This window comes from Aptenodytes patagonicus, chromosome 1, assembly GCF_965638725.1.
Source record: "Aptenodytes patagonicus chromosome 1, bAptPat1.pri.cur, whole genome shotgun sequence".
Lineage (NCBI taxonomy): Eukaryota > Metazoa > Chordata > Aves > Sphenisciformes > Spheniscidae > Aptenodytes > Aptenodytes patagonicus.
In genome coordinates this window covers 122,283,700-122,301,236 of record NC_134949.1, presented here as the reverse complement: position 1 = coordinate 122,301,236, position 17,537 = coordinate 122,283,700, and the positions used below count along the sequence as shown (strand labels likewise).

General features: G+C 43.4%; 1 protein-coding gene across 3 annotated transcripts; it reads right to left on the bottom strand.

The window, feature by feature from the left end:
* Positions 1-1,411: 1,411 nt before the first annotated feature.
* On the bottom strand, positions 1,412-16,399 carry IL10RB (interleukin 10 receptor subunit beta). Of its 3 annotated transcripts, none has more exons than XM_076353221.1 (7): positions 16,299-16,399; positions 12,388-12,511; positions 10,907-11,076; positions 8,541-8,707; positions 6,229-6,379; positions 4,524-4,681; positions 1,412-2,185 (listed from the first exon to the last, which is right to left on the bottom strand). In XM_076353221.1, exons 1-7 carry the CDS (start codon positions 16,345-16,347, stop codon positions 1,973-1,975), a joined length of 1,032 nt encoding a protein of 343 aa, XP_076209336.1. In that variant the 5' UTR covers positions 16,348-16,399; the 3' UTR covers positions 1,412-1,972. The 3 variants fall into 3 exon arrangements, with proteins under 3 accessions (XP_076209336.1, XP_076209328.1, XP_076209318.1); XM_076353213.1 differs by lacking the exon at positions 16,299-16,399 and adding an exon at positions 15,266-15,310 and having other exon boundaries at positions 8,541-8,704; XM_076353203.1 differs by lacking the exon at positions 16,299-16,399 and adding an exon at positions 15,266-15,304.
* Positions 16,400-17,537: the final 1,138 nt, after the last annotated feature.

Here is a 17,537-nt window from a genome sequence, read left to right as displayed (position 1 = left end):
GATAGTACAACAATTGGTATTGGCAAATACACGAGGGGAAACACTTCCTCTTTGTAAATGGGAGAAGCCAACCTCTCAAAATTTCAGAGACGATGTTCTTGCACACATTCTTCCTGCTTAATCGAAAAAGACTGTATCTCTGAATAGCCAAGATTATTTTTTTTCTCTCCCCCAATTTGGCTAACCAATGAACCTGTAATGAAGTGGCACAGCACATGGACTGCCTTATCTGTGCCCTCACCATAACCTTTGAACCAGCTGATTGATTTCAGCCACATTTGATAGACTTCCCACTCTTCCATGAAAATCAGCTGCCGAATAGATGAAAGCAGCTCTACTAAAAGAGCGAGGAAAAGGCAGGGAAATCTCAACCCTCTTCTCTTCTGACAGCAGCTGGCCAGCCAACCAGCACATGCATTGGTCATATGAGCTATGCTATGTGTGTTTTGCCTTTCTGAAAGCCAAAAAAAAAAAAAAAAAGAATATACAGAAGAAGCTGCTACTGTGGAAGGAGGGATAGGGAACACACAGGGAGCTGAATTTTTACGGTGGAAAGGGTGTATCAGACACAGGACATCAGCCTTCATTAGGATCAGCACTCACAGAGCAGCTTTGGCGAGAGGTGAAGAAAAGCACCGGTGAAACAAAATGCCTTAAAAAAAACCAAAATGAAAATGCTTCCCCATTTTTTCCATATTCCACATTAAACCAAAATATGATGAAAATTAAAAAGTGCAGAAAAACCGTGCAGATTACATATAGCTGTGTGGTACAAAGAATCAGTGCCTGTTCTCCTTATGTTTTCTTCCTGCAACAGTTCCCAAGAAGTGAATATTTACACATTAATTAACAAACCTTAAAACCATAGCCAAAAATTTTGCAGTTCCCACATCAAGTTATGTTTTACACACAACTTCACTCATGGCAAGTTACTTTTGCTGACAGAATTTAATTTTTCACTCTCGTTTTGATGTAATAATACACACAAAAAAATTCACATCACTCACAAAACCTGCGAGTGTCTGACCTGTGCAAAGGTCACACTTTACGCCCTGATGTTGGTGTGGACGTAACCTTCACATGCATGAACAGGGCTATGCAGGTGAGATTGTGTTATGCAGCATGGGAGTCACATCAACCTGGATTTACTTTTTTTCAGTTAAGAATATGTATCAGTAGATAAATAAAATGAACCTACCTTTTAACTCCCACTTTAGCTGCGAAGTTTTCCACAGACTTCAGTGGCCTCTGGATTAGGTAGGCAAAATTTAATTAGCCATAGAAACTGCAGGGCAGAGGCTCAGGGGACTGAGCAATACCTGAACATAGAGGGCTATCCGGCAGTGCACTGGTACGTTCCCGTTATCCTTAGTGATGAAGTATGAGTAACACCTTGCAGTGCAAAACACACTGAATATTTGTGTTTGGTTTATTCATACCAAGTTCGTACCATCATAATAACTTTACAGTTTTGCATCAGGTAAAAAAATATTCAATAGAAAGATTATGCCACTAGGGATATCCTTAAGAAATACACACAATTTCTCATTAAAAAAAAGTAAGTCAGATCAGGTCTTTCTTTATAATATATGATTTTCTTTTATAAACTTTACACAATATGTCATTTTGATTAGCTTTTGCAATAAATAGCTCATCAAAGTTAAATTAACTAGTATTATATATATATATATATGACATTTGCTTTTTAAATTAATGTCATGATACAGTCCTAGGTATTGCTACAACTTAACAGTGAGCCACTACAAACAGTGGCAAAAATTACGTATCATTTAATTCCTCATTTATAGTCAAGTTTCTTGTACTTCAAAAAAAAAAAATATGATTCTGTCAAAAGTCTCTGTACACATTTTCGTATATGGTTTTTTACTGTCTTAAGAATGCAGCAAGAAGAAGATAAACTCAACAGCCCATTTGCTTTTCTTCTGGTCCGAGTAAAGTATGAGGAGTGCATTTAGGCCTTTTCTGAAGCTGGTACTATTCTTGAATCAGAATGTTCTTCTTCAGAGTCCTGAAGGTGCTCTGTTGTCTTGCTGGCCTCATCCCCTGTCTCATCGCTTTGATTTTTGGATTCTTCTGAAATGACAGTTAGCTTGTCATAAAAAAGATGCTCCTCTTGCGGGAGTGGAGAAAAAAACTGCAAACCACTGGGAGGCTTGCTCAAAAACTGTGAAGGAAAGAGGAAACGAGAATTAGGCTGCACCAGACATACCATCCTGTTTGCTTAGAAATATGTTTTATATTGTTTTCCACGCATCAATTGGCTTTCTCAATCCTTAGAAGTCCCAGAGTGGCGACAATGTAATAATCTCTCTGCTTGCTTTAACATCCTGTGCAAGGCTTGGAAGGAAGTCGAAAGTGCCTTTATTTGCAAGAAGATAACCCAGGGGTTAGTGACTTCTTTGGAATATAAACTTTCTTAAAAAAATAAAATACCTAGGTTTTGTTTGGTTGGACTCAATGATCTTAGAGGTCTTTTCCAACCTTAATGATTCCATGATTCTATGAAAACCTAAAAACGGTGACTTGACTGTAGGTGCAGGAGTTCACAGAGAGATTTGTCAAATAGCTCCAAAAGATGTGAATTGTTCCTGCCATCTCAGAGAGCTGCCTGCTCAGACGTCAAATAGTCATGCTTTAAATGTCAACATAAACCATAACCATTTAGTCAAGCAAAGGAGAGGGAGGGAGATTTGCGGGGCTATGCAGTTCAGTGAGAAAGAGGACTTAACTTTAGTACCGAAATAGCACAACTTCCTCCCACTCCCTGTTCTGCTGATAAGATGGAACCGGCCTCAAGAATCAACATGGACTTCGCAGCATGTCATGACTGTATTCTGAATGTCAACGCAAGAACAGCACACCTACTCAACACAGTAATAACATGTCAACCACTCATTTTGGCAGCTGAAGTGGCAGTTCATTTTATTGGTAGTGGCTGGAGGAGTACATTTTGTTCTTGTGACCTGACCCCTGTCTATTACTTTAGTGCATTTTACATAAGAAACAAGCTGCTCTATCAGGAGTCCTGTTCACTGTAATTACAAAAATAAATACTAATATTATTACTATTAGACCTTTTTCTAGCAAACCGTGATTTGAAATGTTCTGTCAGTAACCTGCAACCTCAAATGTTCACGTAGTGAAACTACTGCCTTTGAGAAATGTCATTTTAGGTAAGCACGACTAACCTTTGATTACTGTGATTAACCACTATAACCCACTAGCACAAAATGAAAATTCTCCCTTTCTTGTGAGAAAGCTGTGAGCAAATTGAAATTTGACCATATCCTGTATTGATCAGAGCAATGCTACCTTCCCAACAGCTGAGCTCCAGGTTCAGCAAACTACTGTGTGCTGAGCATGTGCTCAACTTAAAGCACGAGATGATTGCTAAGTCAGCTGCAAAGCCTTAGTCTACAGAACTCTAAATGAGTCCAAATGAAAGACCCAGAGAAACTGCAAGAAACTCAGAAGAGTATAGGTTGCTAACTTTAGCGTACGTAACATTCTGTATAGCCTTGTTTCTTGGAGGAGATTCTGATACAGCCTTTTTAAGTTGCTATGTGGGTAACAGGGTCAGTGGTATTCCCCGACAGGAATGGCTAACATTCATTGCTCTCATTTCATCTTGAATTTTCAGATTTCACTACGTTATTTACTTACATTAAAAGTCATTATTATATTTGCGAAAGAACTTTGTTTCAGGAGAACAAGTGTGCAATTTTAAGTCTAAGATGAGATAGTAGAGACAGATAGCTCAGTTGTTCACTATCTAAAAAGAGGAACTGAAGGTTAACACCTGTTATTCTCTCACTTCAAGACAAAAGAAAAGATCCTGTTTCTAAGCCATATGGAGCTTCATATTACAAATTAGGCAGTTGCTTTAGGATTAAAAGTCTATGCCAAGTTTTTAAGTTGTTCAGCTTTTAAATATTTTGGACCATTCTGTGCAGAACAATTCAGAATGACGGTATTTCAGAGTTTATTATACAATGGTATACTTCAAAAGGAAGTCTCAATTCACTGCTTCTTACTTATGTCTACGCAGCGCCACAGAACATGATGAAAAAACTGAGGTAACGTTCATGCAAAATTTATGACCTTATAATGCCAGAAATTGAATATTAAATAAACTAACTTCCAGTACCTTTCTCATACTGAAAAGTACCTTCCTTTGTCAGCTTTTTCCAAAGTTCACGACTTCATCATTTATGCCTATTTGAACGGCTTTTTGTGTTTGGCAGAAGAGCAAGTTTTACCATACACAACCACTATATAACAACAGATAACCAGCATTGCTTCTTAGAGTCTAAAACTAAAAGTTTAAGGTCTAAAGTCTGAAAGTTCAGAATAGTCTGCATTTTACACATGGCTAACAATCAGATGCAAATGAAAGAAGGCAAAATAAAAGAAGCTCTAAAGGTTTTGGCACAGAGGGCCTTTGAAGGGCAGACGGTTCTGCTGAAAAGTCTGATTTTAACTGTGTTAGGTAGAAAACAAACCTCTTTCAAGTGTTGTGGGAAAATATATGAAGGGCAGAAAACATGTCTGGTGAGTCGATATAGATACAAAAAGGAAAAGAAACAAACAGGAACAGATATTACAACGACCAACATTGATCCTATAAGAACGGTCACAATTATCCACACAGGAGTTACACCTGCAAGGGACAAGAAAAAAAAAATTAAACTGTGATTATTAATTTCTGAATATATTCTTTTCAAATTATCACTTTCTCTATGGAATTTAAAAAAACCCCACAAACTATTACAAAATTGTAACTGCAAACATAAGTCTTTGTTTCCAGATGCAAAATACCTCTTAGCTCTTAAATCTTTAGTCTGAATAGGCTGAGGAAGTTCTCAATAAAGTAAGCTTACAAGCCATCATATTTAGACATTTACAGTTACACGTACTGGTGATTCTACACGCACTACGAGGCAAATGATTAAAGGAAAAAAGACCAAGAGAACCACCCACAAGGTGATATAATGTAAAAAGCTATTGTACACTCTTTGGTGTTTCAGGAGCGTAGGAGTTGACACATAACACTACTGGAGTATAGGCTTCCACTTTTCTCTTAAAGAAATGTGTAAAAATGGCAGCAAAGACAAGACAGCAGGGGATAAAAGTCTGTAAAATTCTAAACTACTGAGCCTTTAAAAAAATTGTCTCACGCACGGGGATTTCACACCAGGCAATGGGAATGAAAATGTATCCATACATCACTGTATAAATGTTTTAAACCGACCTACGCTTGCTAAGCACTGTTTTAGCCACGAACTAACAAGCAAAACCACCACCAAAACCCACCTGCAATTCAACTGCAGTGCATGCAGATAATATACATGTGGGAAAAATATATGAGGAAACATTTTATGTGGAAAAACGTGTGAGAAACAGGTCAGCCCAGTAGCTTCCCCAGCCTCCCCCTAGATGGCTTCCTCATCAAATTGGGTGTCTGATTTTCCACAAGTTATCCAAGGGTGTAAGTTACTTGAAATACACATTATACCTGTGAAAAAGACAGTATCTAGGACTCTATCCTTTCTTTTAACTAGGGACATAAAGCTCCCTGCTAAGACGACAGGGTCAGGCCACGTGGTGGTTATTGCTGGACTCCACAGACAGCAGCTAAGGTGGCATGGCTGGAAAGGAAAGCGCTTTTGGTACTTAACTGCCTTCAAAATGAAAAGGAAAGCATCGAAACAAAATAATTGTTTATACTATTGATTAATAACTGCTGTGTGTCACAGAGAAAGAGCATCATGACCTGGCCTCATGACAGACACTGGCAATATCGCCAGATGAAGCAGACTGCAACACAGGGTCCAATTCCTTTCTCAGTTACAGATATACGGAACAAAGGCTTTCACAGGATAATGAATACAGCTAATAGTAAAAGAAATTCAGGCACACAGCGTGATCAGTGAAGAGCCTATGGTCCATTTAACTCTCATTTTCAGGCCTCTGAGGCAAAGTAAAGCATCATGCCATCGGTGCTATATTGCTTGTAGTTTTCACTTCGTTTCCAACTCCTCCGCTCCAAAGGTGCACACATATTAACGACCAAACAAACAATGCTAAAGTAACAAACACATCCATTTTTGGAAGGTTTACACGTTACGCCGATTTTCATTTTGAATGGCTTTGCACACCTCCTAGTTCCCTACAGCGCGTGTCCCATTGCGATGCACCAGGTATTACCGTTGTGGGTTGTCTGCTCGCAAAGCTCTCCGCTCAGTTCCCCTGTTTTGTTCCACTCGGGGATAACTGCTTGCACTTGAATACAATATATTGTCCACGGCTCCAACTGAGATAATATTTCAGAGTTATGTTTAGTATCTATGTGAGTTACCTAATAACAGAGAAGAATACAAAAAATTTGAAAAGCATGAGTCCACTGAATGGACTAGCTAAGTAATTAAAATTACATTTAGTAGCACAAATCTAGCAGTTATAGCTGCAACATGAATGAGGCTTTTAAAGGCAGAATGAAATGCCCTGCCTATGTCACATAACTGATAAGTCTACATTGATTTCACCTGTGGTTAGAGTGCGAGACCACTCACACCACTGAATTTCTGGCTGCTTCTAGCAGCATTAATGAAGTTTTAGGCTAAAGAGGCCTACAGAGATGTGATAAATGAGATCTGCTTGCAGAGAGAAACAATTGCCTAACCAAATAAGATCAACGAAGAGTGCTGTCACAGACAAACATAATTTAATTTGAGATGGAGCAAGTAGGATGGATGATCTAGACAAAAGAAAGAAAATGACAGAGAAAGAAAAAGGCTTGTGGAAGCTATTAGGTGACTGACAGCAGATGCAACTTGCTGTTTAGAGGCATGATTGGTTATGTCCCTGTAACTATATGGTCCCTGCAGAGTATAGGAATCCCTACAACATGCCCCATTACATAGTAACAGATTCTTTCTCAGGGGTGAGAAGACTCTAGCTAGGTTTCAACATTTTAAGCAAGCATCCACTTGAAAAACAACTTATGAAGTTACACAGTCTATGCCTTTTGCTTCTTTGATCCCTATGGAAATTTATAGAATCATAGAATCCTTTAGGTTGGAAAAGACCTCTAAGATCATCGAGTTCAGCCATAAACCTAACACTCCGAGTCCACCACTAAACCATGTCCCTAAGCGCCACATCTACACGTCTTTTAATACCCTCCAGGGAGGGTGACTCAACCACTTCCCTGGGCAGCCTCTTCCAGTGCTCGACAACCCTTTCGGTGAAGAAATGTTTCCTCATGTTCAATCTAAACCTTCCTTGGTGCAACTTGAGGCTGTTTCCTCTCGTCCTATCGCTTGTTACTTGGGAGAAGAGACCGACACCCACCTCGCTACAACCTCCTTTCAGGTAGTTGTAGAGAGCGATGAGGTCTCCCCTCAGCCTCCTTTTCTCCAGGCTAAACAACCCCAGTTCCCTCAGCCGCTCCTCATAAGACTTGTGCTCTAGACCCTTCACCAGCCTCGTTGCCCTTCTCTGGACACGCTCCAGCACCTCAACGTCCTTCTTGTAGTGAGGGGCCCAAAACTGAACACAGTATTTGAGGTGCGGCCTCACCAGTGCCGAGTGCGGGGGGAAAATCACTTCCCTACTCCTGCTGGCCACACTGTTTCTGATACAAATACCTTCATTTCTTGCAGTTTGGGAATTGAAAACCAGTCTGTTTTTTGGGAAATGATGATCCTTCATTTTCTGGAATTGAATGCCAAAGAATTTTGCAGGGTAACAAATACAAATCAGAATTATATGTAGTGGAGTCCTATTATGTGAAAATTGTACCGATGTACAAAGCACTAATTATACTGTGACTGATACCTTCTGGTAAAGGGCTTCCTTTTTTCCTGTAATAGAACTCATGACCCTATAATTAATATATTATTTATGATCCTTCTCCATGCATTTTGTATGGAGAAGTCTTTTGAGCTGAATAACAGGCGTGTCTGTGGAAGAGGCTGTCCACGAGAGGAAGAAAGCGAACTACAACTGATAGAAATTGAAGAAGTGAAGGTGACCACAGTTAAGATAAGGCCCCAGCCATGGTGGTATTCAAAGCCCAGAGTCCCACAAAGAGCACAAATACTTGAACGACATGAGATTTGAATCTAAGTCAGCTTATCACCATGATCACAGATACTGCTGACGTTACAGCTTCTGAGTTTACCCTTCCTTGTATGTGTGAAATACAGAGATTTGGTGGGGCAGGCTGCACCACAAATAAATCATCACTAAACTGAGGGAATAAATTCTCATAACATAGCAGTTATTTCTAATTATGGAAAGAGCAAATCATATCCATGCTACTGTTTAACTACACAGCTACCTGCCATTTGCTCTGAGTACCAGTTGTAGTGACTAGACTTTATTACACTGTAATTAGTAGAGATACATTTTTACTTCAGTACTGTTAGCTTTCGGAACTTCATCAGTACGGTATTTTACCAAGAAAAGCATATGTCAAAGTCATGGAGTCACAAGATGCAGGAAGCAGAAGTTACCTCTGTATTGCTGCCTTTCTTCCAGTACAGTATTCTGTAATTCCACGAGCCGTAATATTGCTTTAGAGGCCACTTGTCATGTTCGTGTTCAGCAAAAGGGCCTATGAAATCCACATGCAGGGACCCAGACTCAGACTTCACTTTTACATCAGGCGGCCCAACGACTGCTATACATTAGAATGGTGGAAGAGAAGAAAGAAAGGAATTCAGTTTCACATTGTTTTCAATTTGACATTTTCACACGACCTGTGACGATTCACGCTTCAAATGATTTTACCTATTAGAAGAAAGTAATTTCCTTTCACGGGTCAGGCATAAATAAATCCTTTCCTTATAGAACTGATCTTGAAAGGGATTTATTTTTGCAGTTAAATAACAGATATTTTTGCAGACTACATTTCCCATAGCTAAATTAACTCAGTTCTCTTTTGCCAGCTGTGGTGACTCCTGAGAGAGGAAGGACTATTTCTATAGGTTATCACTCACTTCTCTTTCTGGGCCAAGCTGTTGCAACATCTGTCTTTTCTGAGGAGACCCTCTAGTGAAGTGATTTAATGTTTCTTTCATTGTGATCACTTTGAAAAACTGAAACATTTGAATTATTTCTGCATGTCTTGAAGATTGAGCTCCTTAGGCTGAATATTATATTCTCGTATTTTGAAAATGGCTGGTCCTTATTACGTTTTTGTGCCACTACCTAAATTAATTCCTGAGTAGCTTAGTTACCAACTACGTTGTGTCTGCAATGAGCTCTCCATTAAAGTCTCCTGTAATGCCAACAAACAACTCTGCCTTGGCTGCCTCTACTCAAGTTCTGCCTGGCTACAGCCACGCTATCAAGTGTCTAAGAAAGGAAGAGCTCAATATACAGACAGTTTTGCATTCCTCTAGAAATATGTCTTTCTTTAATTTAAAAAAAAAGATCTACTTGCTGGACCATGCATTCATGTAATGCTCATGAATATGTTGCTGAACTTGCAAAAAATAACGTGACAAGGGTCTCGGTTACTCTGGTTTTCTCAGGCTATTCCTACAATACAGTGTGGAATTTCTTACAAAAGCACTAGCAGAAATAATAACACAGAAAGGAATATCAGATATTTTTATCATGATGCCCTGCTCAGGCCAGCTATGACAACATTAAAAATCCTCATGTCCTCCTCAGAGATTTGGTCCGTTGGCCACTACTCCCAGGTCTTTCTTTCCAGGTAGTTTTGTATCCAGCTTTCCCCAGTTCAGGAATAAGCTGCCTTTCCAAAGCCAAGCCTGCTCTGAAGGCCACACGCACGCTCTTTCAAACACTACGTCAAACTACAACTCTGTTAATGATTTACACGTTTGCTCTCGGCTCTGAAAATCCATCCATACTTTTTGTATTACACTTTCTTTTGGCTGTAATTTATACTTGCAACGTTGTATTTTTTTTTTCTGAGCTATGTTTCAGTGCTTCTGTTCGAGGCAGATCAAATTATATCAACATTATGCTTTTGGAGAGAGATAACCAATAAAAGCCTTTTGGAAAACAAGGCTGTAAACTGTGAAATTACACTCTGAAATCCAAGGAACAGAATGATGAAATTCAAGCAAATGAAGGCTGAACAAGAAAAGGATTTTTAAAAGTTTTTCTCAAAGATGAGGTGTAACAGAAGCTTCCTGCATGGTTTTGTATTAACAGCTGTGAGGAGAAAAAAGGCTTGGGTAACAATAACTTTGTAATCTAAAATAATTTCACTTTTGCTTATGAGTGGCGTAAGAATGTACAAATAAAGGACGCCTATTGGTAAAAACCACTCCCTCGTTCCCAAGCTCAGGTGACAGCAACATGATTAACATCTCTGTTGTGCACTCTAATGCAAGGCAATGTCTAAATCATCGCTCACAAAAGACTGTAAAGCCTCACTAAGAGAATGGCAAATGAAGATTTCTGAGTAAAAATTCATCTTTCGCTGTGAATTTTTTTTAATTAAAAAAATAAAAAGAAAGCTTTTTGCCTGACATAGCAATGAAGGAGAAAGTAATTGAACTTATTTAGATATACAGGAAGTCTGAATCCTTGAAGAAAAGCTCTCCCTGGCTAAGAAATATAAACGAAGCCTTATTTTAAGGGAAAAAAATAAATTTTTTTAAAACCTCCTCAAAAGGTATTTCAAGTACCAGTACTAACATCTACTATAATAATGAACCTACTATGCTTCCTGACAGCAACTTCTGCCTTCAAATAATGGAAGTGTTACAACTAAGATTTTATAGTTCAATGTAATTAAATTTAAGCGATCTGCATGCTGCAGCTTTTCTTATGGAGGCAAATTGTAAAGGTACATCAATAGCAGACAATATTTTTTGTGGAAGATTAGAAAAAGGCTTACTGTCATCCATTGGCTTAAATCTGACGGTCGCCCAGTCTGAATGGTTATCTTCTGACTCGGCTCTGACCTGTAAATTGTAGTCTCCATACACAGACAGAGAAGAGATGTCACACTCTGTGAGTCTCAAGTTTGTGCTCACGTTTTCATATGTCTCTCCAGGGAAATTGATGCTGTATGGAAGAGAAACAAAACATATATGATGGGTAAATTATAACTGACTAAATGTCTTTCCTCTCAATTAACTGGAAAAGAGGCACATCTCTCTTAAAACAATCAATTATGACTCATGAACAAGAAAAATCCAGTGTATAAGAAACATTATTACTGGTGTGTACATACACATTAAGTATTTTATATGCATCTGTAAATCTGTGATAAAGTTCGAGATTAAAATTACGATTCAGTAAATAGATGCCCTTTTCTTGACAGTGGTTACAAAACTCCATCCAACAGATGGTAGTTATCAGACAAGTCTGCAAATATTAAGACAATATCGCTATGCACGGCTTTGCTAAGTCGGACTTTGTGCAGGACTGTCTTTACGATATGCATATAAGGAAAAGCCAGAGAAAATAGAGCCTGAGAACTGACTGGGAACCGTATAATAAATGATATTCTTTCTGGTTTGCACCAAAAGCCCAGCTAGGAACGTAGCGATCAACAGGTAATTGCTACCAGAACCCAGAAAAATCTTCTTTTGACTAAGATGGCCCGTACCCTCAGTTTGGGGATTTCTCCTCAGCAGGCACCCGCCTGTGGGGGCCATCGTCTCCGCTTTACATCCTTCCCTGTCTTGGCCAAAGAATTCGACCTTCAGCGGGAACGCGAGACCTCTGGCCCATCACATGGTTTCCTTGTCAGGCACGGAGGCAGGCAGGGAGCCCACCGCTGGGCTGGGGAAGCGGCCGCCTTCCTCGGTACAGCCGCACGGACCACTTTTCCCAACGGGAAAGACCAGCTCGGAAGGACACAGTGGCAAAACCCAATGAAAGCTAAATCAACCCACCAAAACCGACAAAAGGAGACCTCAGAAAATGCGTCCTAAGTTTAAGGCTCTGAACGGACGAGCCACCAGCCTGCAGTTCATCGGGCATTTCCACTAAGGGCGCAGGCAAGCTGGCCGCGTTGGTGGCAGAGCACAAAATGCTGCTGGAGTGAAAGATCAGGCAAGGTCCTAACGCTCAGCGGGACTAAGTCTCTTGAATCGCAGGTACCAGCTACATGATAGAGAAAAACCATGCACGCAGCTAATGACAGGCGTTAAAATGTGTTTCTGGTTCCAAAAAAAGTACGTACAGAGCTGCCTTGGGCATGAAATGTGTGGAAAATGCCTCCGCCCTGTTATTTAGCTCAGAAGATAAGCCTCTCACAAGCTAAAGGAAAGGGACAGCTACTGATCTTCCTATGAAAAAGGAAACACATCACAAACACACGCAGCTATAAAACGCGAATTAAAGAAAGCACAGCTCCCCCAGACTTACCTGTTAGATTGGACAGTGTAACTTATGTTCCCATTGTGAAACCTGGGTGCATCCCACTGTAAAATGCTACGAAAATTAACTGAAATAATTCTTGCGTTTTGGGGTTTTGGCACTATTCCAGATACTGTGGGAGCAATCAAAAACAAACAAACATTTTAGTATGTGTTTCTCCAGCGACTTGTCATCCACAACTTAAATACAGCCTTCTTTCTCTTCCTTGCCTCAGACGCTTTTTTTAAAACAGCCTTTAATATAATTAATTTAAATCCTGATGCCTATCGTTCCTCCTGAGCTTATGCAACAAAAACAAATTAGCCAGCACCAATTATTTCCAGTAAGTACGGCCTTTATGATATCATCATTTCTTAAGCATGACTGACTTGTTACTGCCTAAGACTTAGGGCCCATCAGGCTACGTGCACGAACTCTCACCGACATTGTCAAAATCAAGTTTTTCTAATTAGTGCTCCAGTAGCACTACGGAAATAACATGGGTGTGTGGATTGATTTGTTGTGGGTTTTTTTTTCTGAAGAGGAACATGAACAGTCTTTCTACATAGACCTGGGTATAAGACTGAAATAATTCTAAAAAAATCCACCGTAAGCATGTTTATACCATCACTGCATGGATTAACATTGCCATTTAAAATGCTTTACTCATTCTGTTATTAAGTCACGCTTTTGAAAAACAGAGATAAACAAGAAATACCTTCGAAGGCAAGAGAGCTATTAAATATACCACACAGATAAACGTATCATTAATTGGCACTCTTCACAAGCGATGAAAACACGGTCGTTTTGCTTTATTGAAACCGAATAAAGGAAACCCTAAAGTAGTATTGATGAACAGTCCATTACTATTATGATTTAATTATTTTAAAATAATTGTTGGTATTGAAGCTAAAATAGAATTTTGGCCCGTTATTGCAACACAAGTGATCAATGCAAACAAACCCTGTCAGATCAGATTAGTGCTTAAATGTCACAGGAGTAAAACCTAATGACGTATGTTCTAAGATAAATAACCTATTTTATATGTCTATAGTTGATGCATAAACACATGAAATGAACGTGTCAGTTACCCACCTTTAGCAGACAAGAGTTTTAAATCTATACCCTGATTAAATAAAAACTATTTCACAGACTCAATTCCCACAATGTTACCCTCGCACCCAACAAATCAACTCAAACGCACTTCACATCATGACAGCAGAAGTTGCTTGCTCCCCTGCACCCAGACCTCCTTGAGAGATGCCATCCCTGTGCATACGTGCCCTCACCGGTACCCGCTTCGGGCACTCAGAGAATCATAGAATCATAAAATAGTTTGGATTGGAAGGGACCTCTAAAGGTCATCTAGTCCTGGCCTGTATCAGAAATAGTGTGGCCAGCAGGAGTAGGGAAGTGATCGTGCCCCTGTACTCGGCACTGGTGAGGCCGCACCTCAAATACTGTGTTCAGTTTTGGGCCCCTCACTACAAGAAGGATGTTGAGGTGCTGGAGCGTGTCCAGAGAAGGGCAACGAGGCTGGTGAAGGGTCTGGAGAACAAGTCTTATGAGGAGCGGCTGAGGGAACTGGGATTGTTTAGTCTGGAGACAAGGAGGCTGACGGGAGACCTTATCGCGCTCTACAACTCCCTGAAAGGAGGTTGTAGCGAGGTGGGTGTTGGTCTCTTCTCCTAAGTAACTAGCGATAGGACAAGAGGAAATGGCCTCAAGTTGTGCCAGGGGAGGTTTAGATTGGACGTGAGGAAAAATTTCTTTACTGAAAGAGTGGTTAAACATTGGAAGAGGCTGCCCAGGGAAGTGGTGGAGTCCCCATCCCTGGAGGTATTTAAAAGACGAGTAGATGAGGCGCTTAGGGACATGGTTTAGTGGGTGGTGGTGTTGGGTCGATGGTTGGACTCGATGATCTTAGAGGTCTTTTCCAACCTCAATGATTCTATGATTCTATGATTCTAGTCCAACCCCCCTGCTGTGGGCAGGGACACCTTCAACTAGATCAGGTTGCTCAGAGCCCCGTCCAACCTGACCTTGAATGTTTCCAGGGATGGGGCATCCACCACCTCTCTGGGCAACCTGTGCCAGTGCTTCACCACCCTCAGTGTCACCACACTCGCCTTCAGAGATCTCTGCCCATGCACATGCTGTGCCCCTCTGCAGCACCTCTGGCCTCCTGCTACCACACCTTCTCCTACCTGCAAAATCCCAGGTATGCAGAACGCTAAGGAAGATGGGTGCAGGTAACAGGCTGTAAAGACTCAGCGTGAACAACCCAGCTGAAAAAAAATCTGGCTAGTACGAGGCATCTGATTTCTCCTCTCTCGCACGACGTGGTCCTCGCTACAAAGGACCCTCTCTAGGGTGCTGCCCTCGCTTTGAGGAAGCTCCCTCCAAAGGTCTGAGGTGGGCTTGTAAATCCCCAGTACAAAGCATGGTTCTTTTGAAGGCTCGCTTCCCTGACAGCGTTTTCTACTTGAAAAGCCTCCAGGTAAAGTTTTTTATTCAGCACTGTGGACCCAAAGAGATGAGAAAATACTTCTGTGGTTTTGTACTTTGTAAATGAAAGGTTTGTGCACAGCTCACATCACAGCCTTAGGTACGGCCTGTTTTGGGAAGCGCATGGCCCGGGCCAGTTTAAGTGGCTGTCCTGGTTTCGGCAGGGATAGAGTTAATTTTCTTCCTAGTAGCTGGTAGAGTGCTGTGTTTTGGATTTAGGATGAGAATAATGTTGATAACACACCGATGTTTTAGTTGTTGCTGAGCAGTGCTTACACTAGTCAAGGACTTTTCAGCTTCTCATGCCCTGCCAGCGAGAAGCCGGGAGGGGGCACAGCCAGGACAGCTGACCCCAACTGGCCAAAGGGATATTCCATACCGTGTGACATCATGCTCAGCATATAAAGCTGGGGGAAGAAGAAGGAAGGGGGGGACGTTTGGAGTGATGGCATTTGTCTTCCCAAGTAACCGTTATTCACGATGGAGCCCTGCTTTCCTGGAGATGGCTGAACACCTGCCTGCCAATGGGAAGGAGTGAATGAATTACCTTGTTTTGCTTTGCTTTGCTTGCGTGCGCGGCTTTTGCTTTACCTATTAAACTGCCTTTATCTCAACCCACGAGTTTTCTCACTTTTACTCTTCCGATTCTCTCCCCCATCCCACCGGCGGGGAGTGAGCGAGGAGCTGTGTGGTGCTTAGTTGCCGGCTGAGGTTAAACCACGACAGTGGCCATGGTGGCCGCTCTCCGAGTGCTCTCGCCGTGCCCGGCGCAGCACGAGCTCTGCCAGAGAAGGCCAGTTTGTGCCGGGCTTTGCAGGCACAGCTACACCCGCGCTCCCACAGCTCACGGTTACTGTGCCTGGAAGAGCACAGTTTCGCTCCCACACGCCCGTTTCATCACAGGGACTTGCACAGGTGTCCAAAACCGAAAAGGAAAGTTCCAGTTTCCCAGCACAGGTACAGCCTTCGGGGAAAGAAAAGCGCGTCGGCAAGCGGGAGCTGGGCCCCCGCCAGCGGAGCATCCCGCCGGCAGCCCTCCGCGCCCCCCAGCTAAGGTCCCCCGCGAAGGGCGGGCGGGCTGCCGCCGGCCTTTCCCCGCTCCCCTTACGGCGCGGCGGAGGACTCCCGGCCGGCTGCTCGCTCGCTGTCGGTGCCGCTCGGCTCGTCGCGGCAGCGGCGCCCCCCCCGGCGGTCGCCAGCTCCTTGTGACCCCGCCACCGGCGGCCCCCGGGCTCTCGGGGCAGCGCAGCCCCGGAGAACGAAGCCGGCCGCCTCTAGCGACCCTTGCTCCCGCCGCCCTCGGCCCCGCCGCCGGCCCCCCCCCGCGGCGAGGCGGGGATCGGGAGGACGAGCCCTCGCCCGGGCCGGCCGGGTCCCTCCGCCGCCCCCCGCCAGGCCCGGGGCGGACTCACCGCAGAGCAGGAGGCAGCTGCAGAGGGCGCACCGGAGGGCGGCGGCCATGACGGCTCCCGGCGCGGGCCTCCCTCAGCAGCGGAGCCGCCGGCGTCGCCGCGCCATGGCACCGGGCGCTGCCCTCGCAGGCGGGGGAGGGGGGCCGCCCCGAAACCCTTCCGCCTTCCCGGGGCGGGGCGGGGCGGGGCGGGGCGCGGCGGCGTGCGGGCACGGCGGCCGCCCCGGGCTGCGGGGCTTCACCCTCGGCCGAGGGGGCTGACCGCCTCCGAGCGCCGGGGGGAACATCACCCGCGCCCCGGTCGGCTCACCCCAGCTTTTCCGAAGCCTCCCCACGTTCGCCACGGCCGCGTTCCCCTTTCCAGAAAGAGCATACCCAGCACCCGAACCTCCCCACAGGTTTGGAAAGCTGTTCATCGGTGCTGTGTTTTAAAATATATCAGTGATGCCTGGCTGCTTGGATGCTCATCACCTCTAAAGAGCGTTTTCAGCACGCAGCCTGGCAGCCGGGAAGACAGGAGATGGGAGGTCAGCATAAAGTGGATGAATAAATAATGCATAAAGAGACGTCAGATGACGCACAGCATCAAGCCTGATCTTGAGCGCAATTCCCGCTGCAGGCAATACGAACGTTACCTGAGGTAAGGTTTATCTCCTGACTTCAGGATCCGGCCTGCACCAAAGATGCCAATGCCACTACTTGTACCACAACATTCAGCGTCCCTGATCAAAACCAGCATAAACTTGCGGGCCAGGGGAGCAGTTTTATTATTCACAGAGTAAAAAGGGTTCTTTCTCAAGCTATTACTGTTGCCAACTGAAAACACCAGTTCTTTGTGGGGGTTTAATACATTTGTTTCCAGCCCACTTATCACCTCCTGTTATTAAATGAGGCTACGAGGCAGGTTTGGCCTTCCCTGGGATGGGCAGTCCCACTGCCTGCGCTTACGTGCGAGCGATTCCCCCGGCTTCTACCACTGCGGAGAGGTGCACACCAACTGCACTGTACAAACAGCAGAGTGTCACAGGGTCACTGTGAGCGGAAGTTCCATCCGCTAATTCTACGGATGCGTAAAGCTGCAAATAATTAACTTGTCAAGATCCAAGCTGTCGGGTACTTACGCCTACTTATTCTTAAAAGTCGCGCACCTTCGAAATTACTCCCAGCTATCCTGACCAAAAGAACGACTGCCAGCCATGGCGGCCAGAAAACTGCTTGCGGGCAGAAAAGCAGTACCTAA

Coding starts and splice junctions, on each gene's coding strand:
- IL10RB (XM_076353221.1), bottom strand. CDS start 16,347: ATGGCCGCCGCCCTCCGGTGCGCCCTCTGCAGCTGCCTCCTGCTCTGC. Junction 8,708..10,906: donor ATTTAAGCCAATGGATGACA/GTAAGCCTTTTT, acceptor TCTAATGTATAG/CAGTCGTTGGGCCGCCTGAT. Junction 4,682..6,228: donor CGAGCAGACAACCCACAACG/GTAATACCTGGT, acceptor TGTCCCTTGCAG/GTGTAACTCCTGTGTGGATA.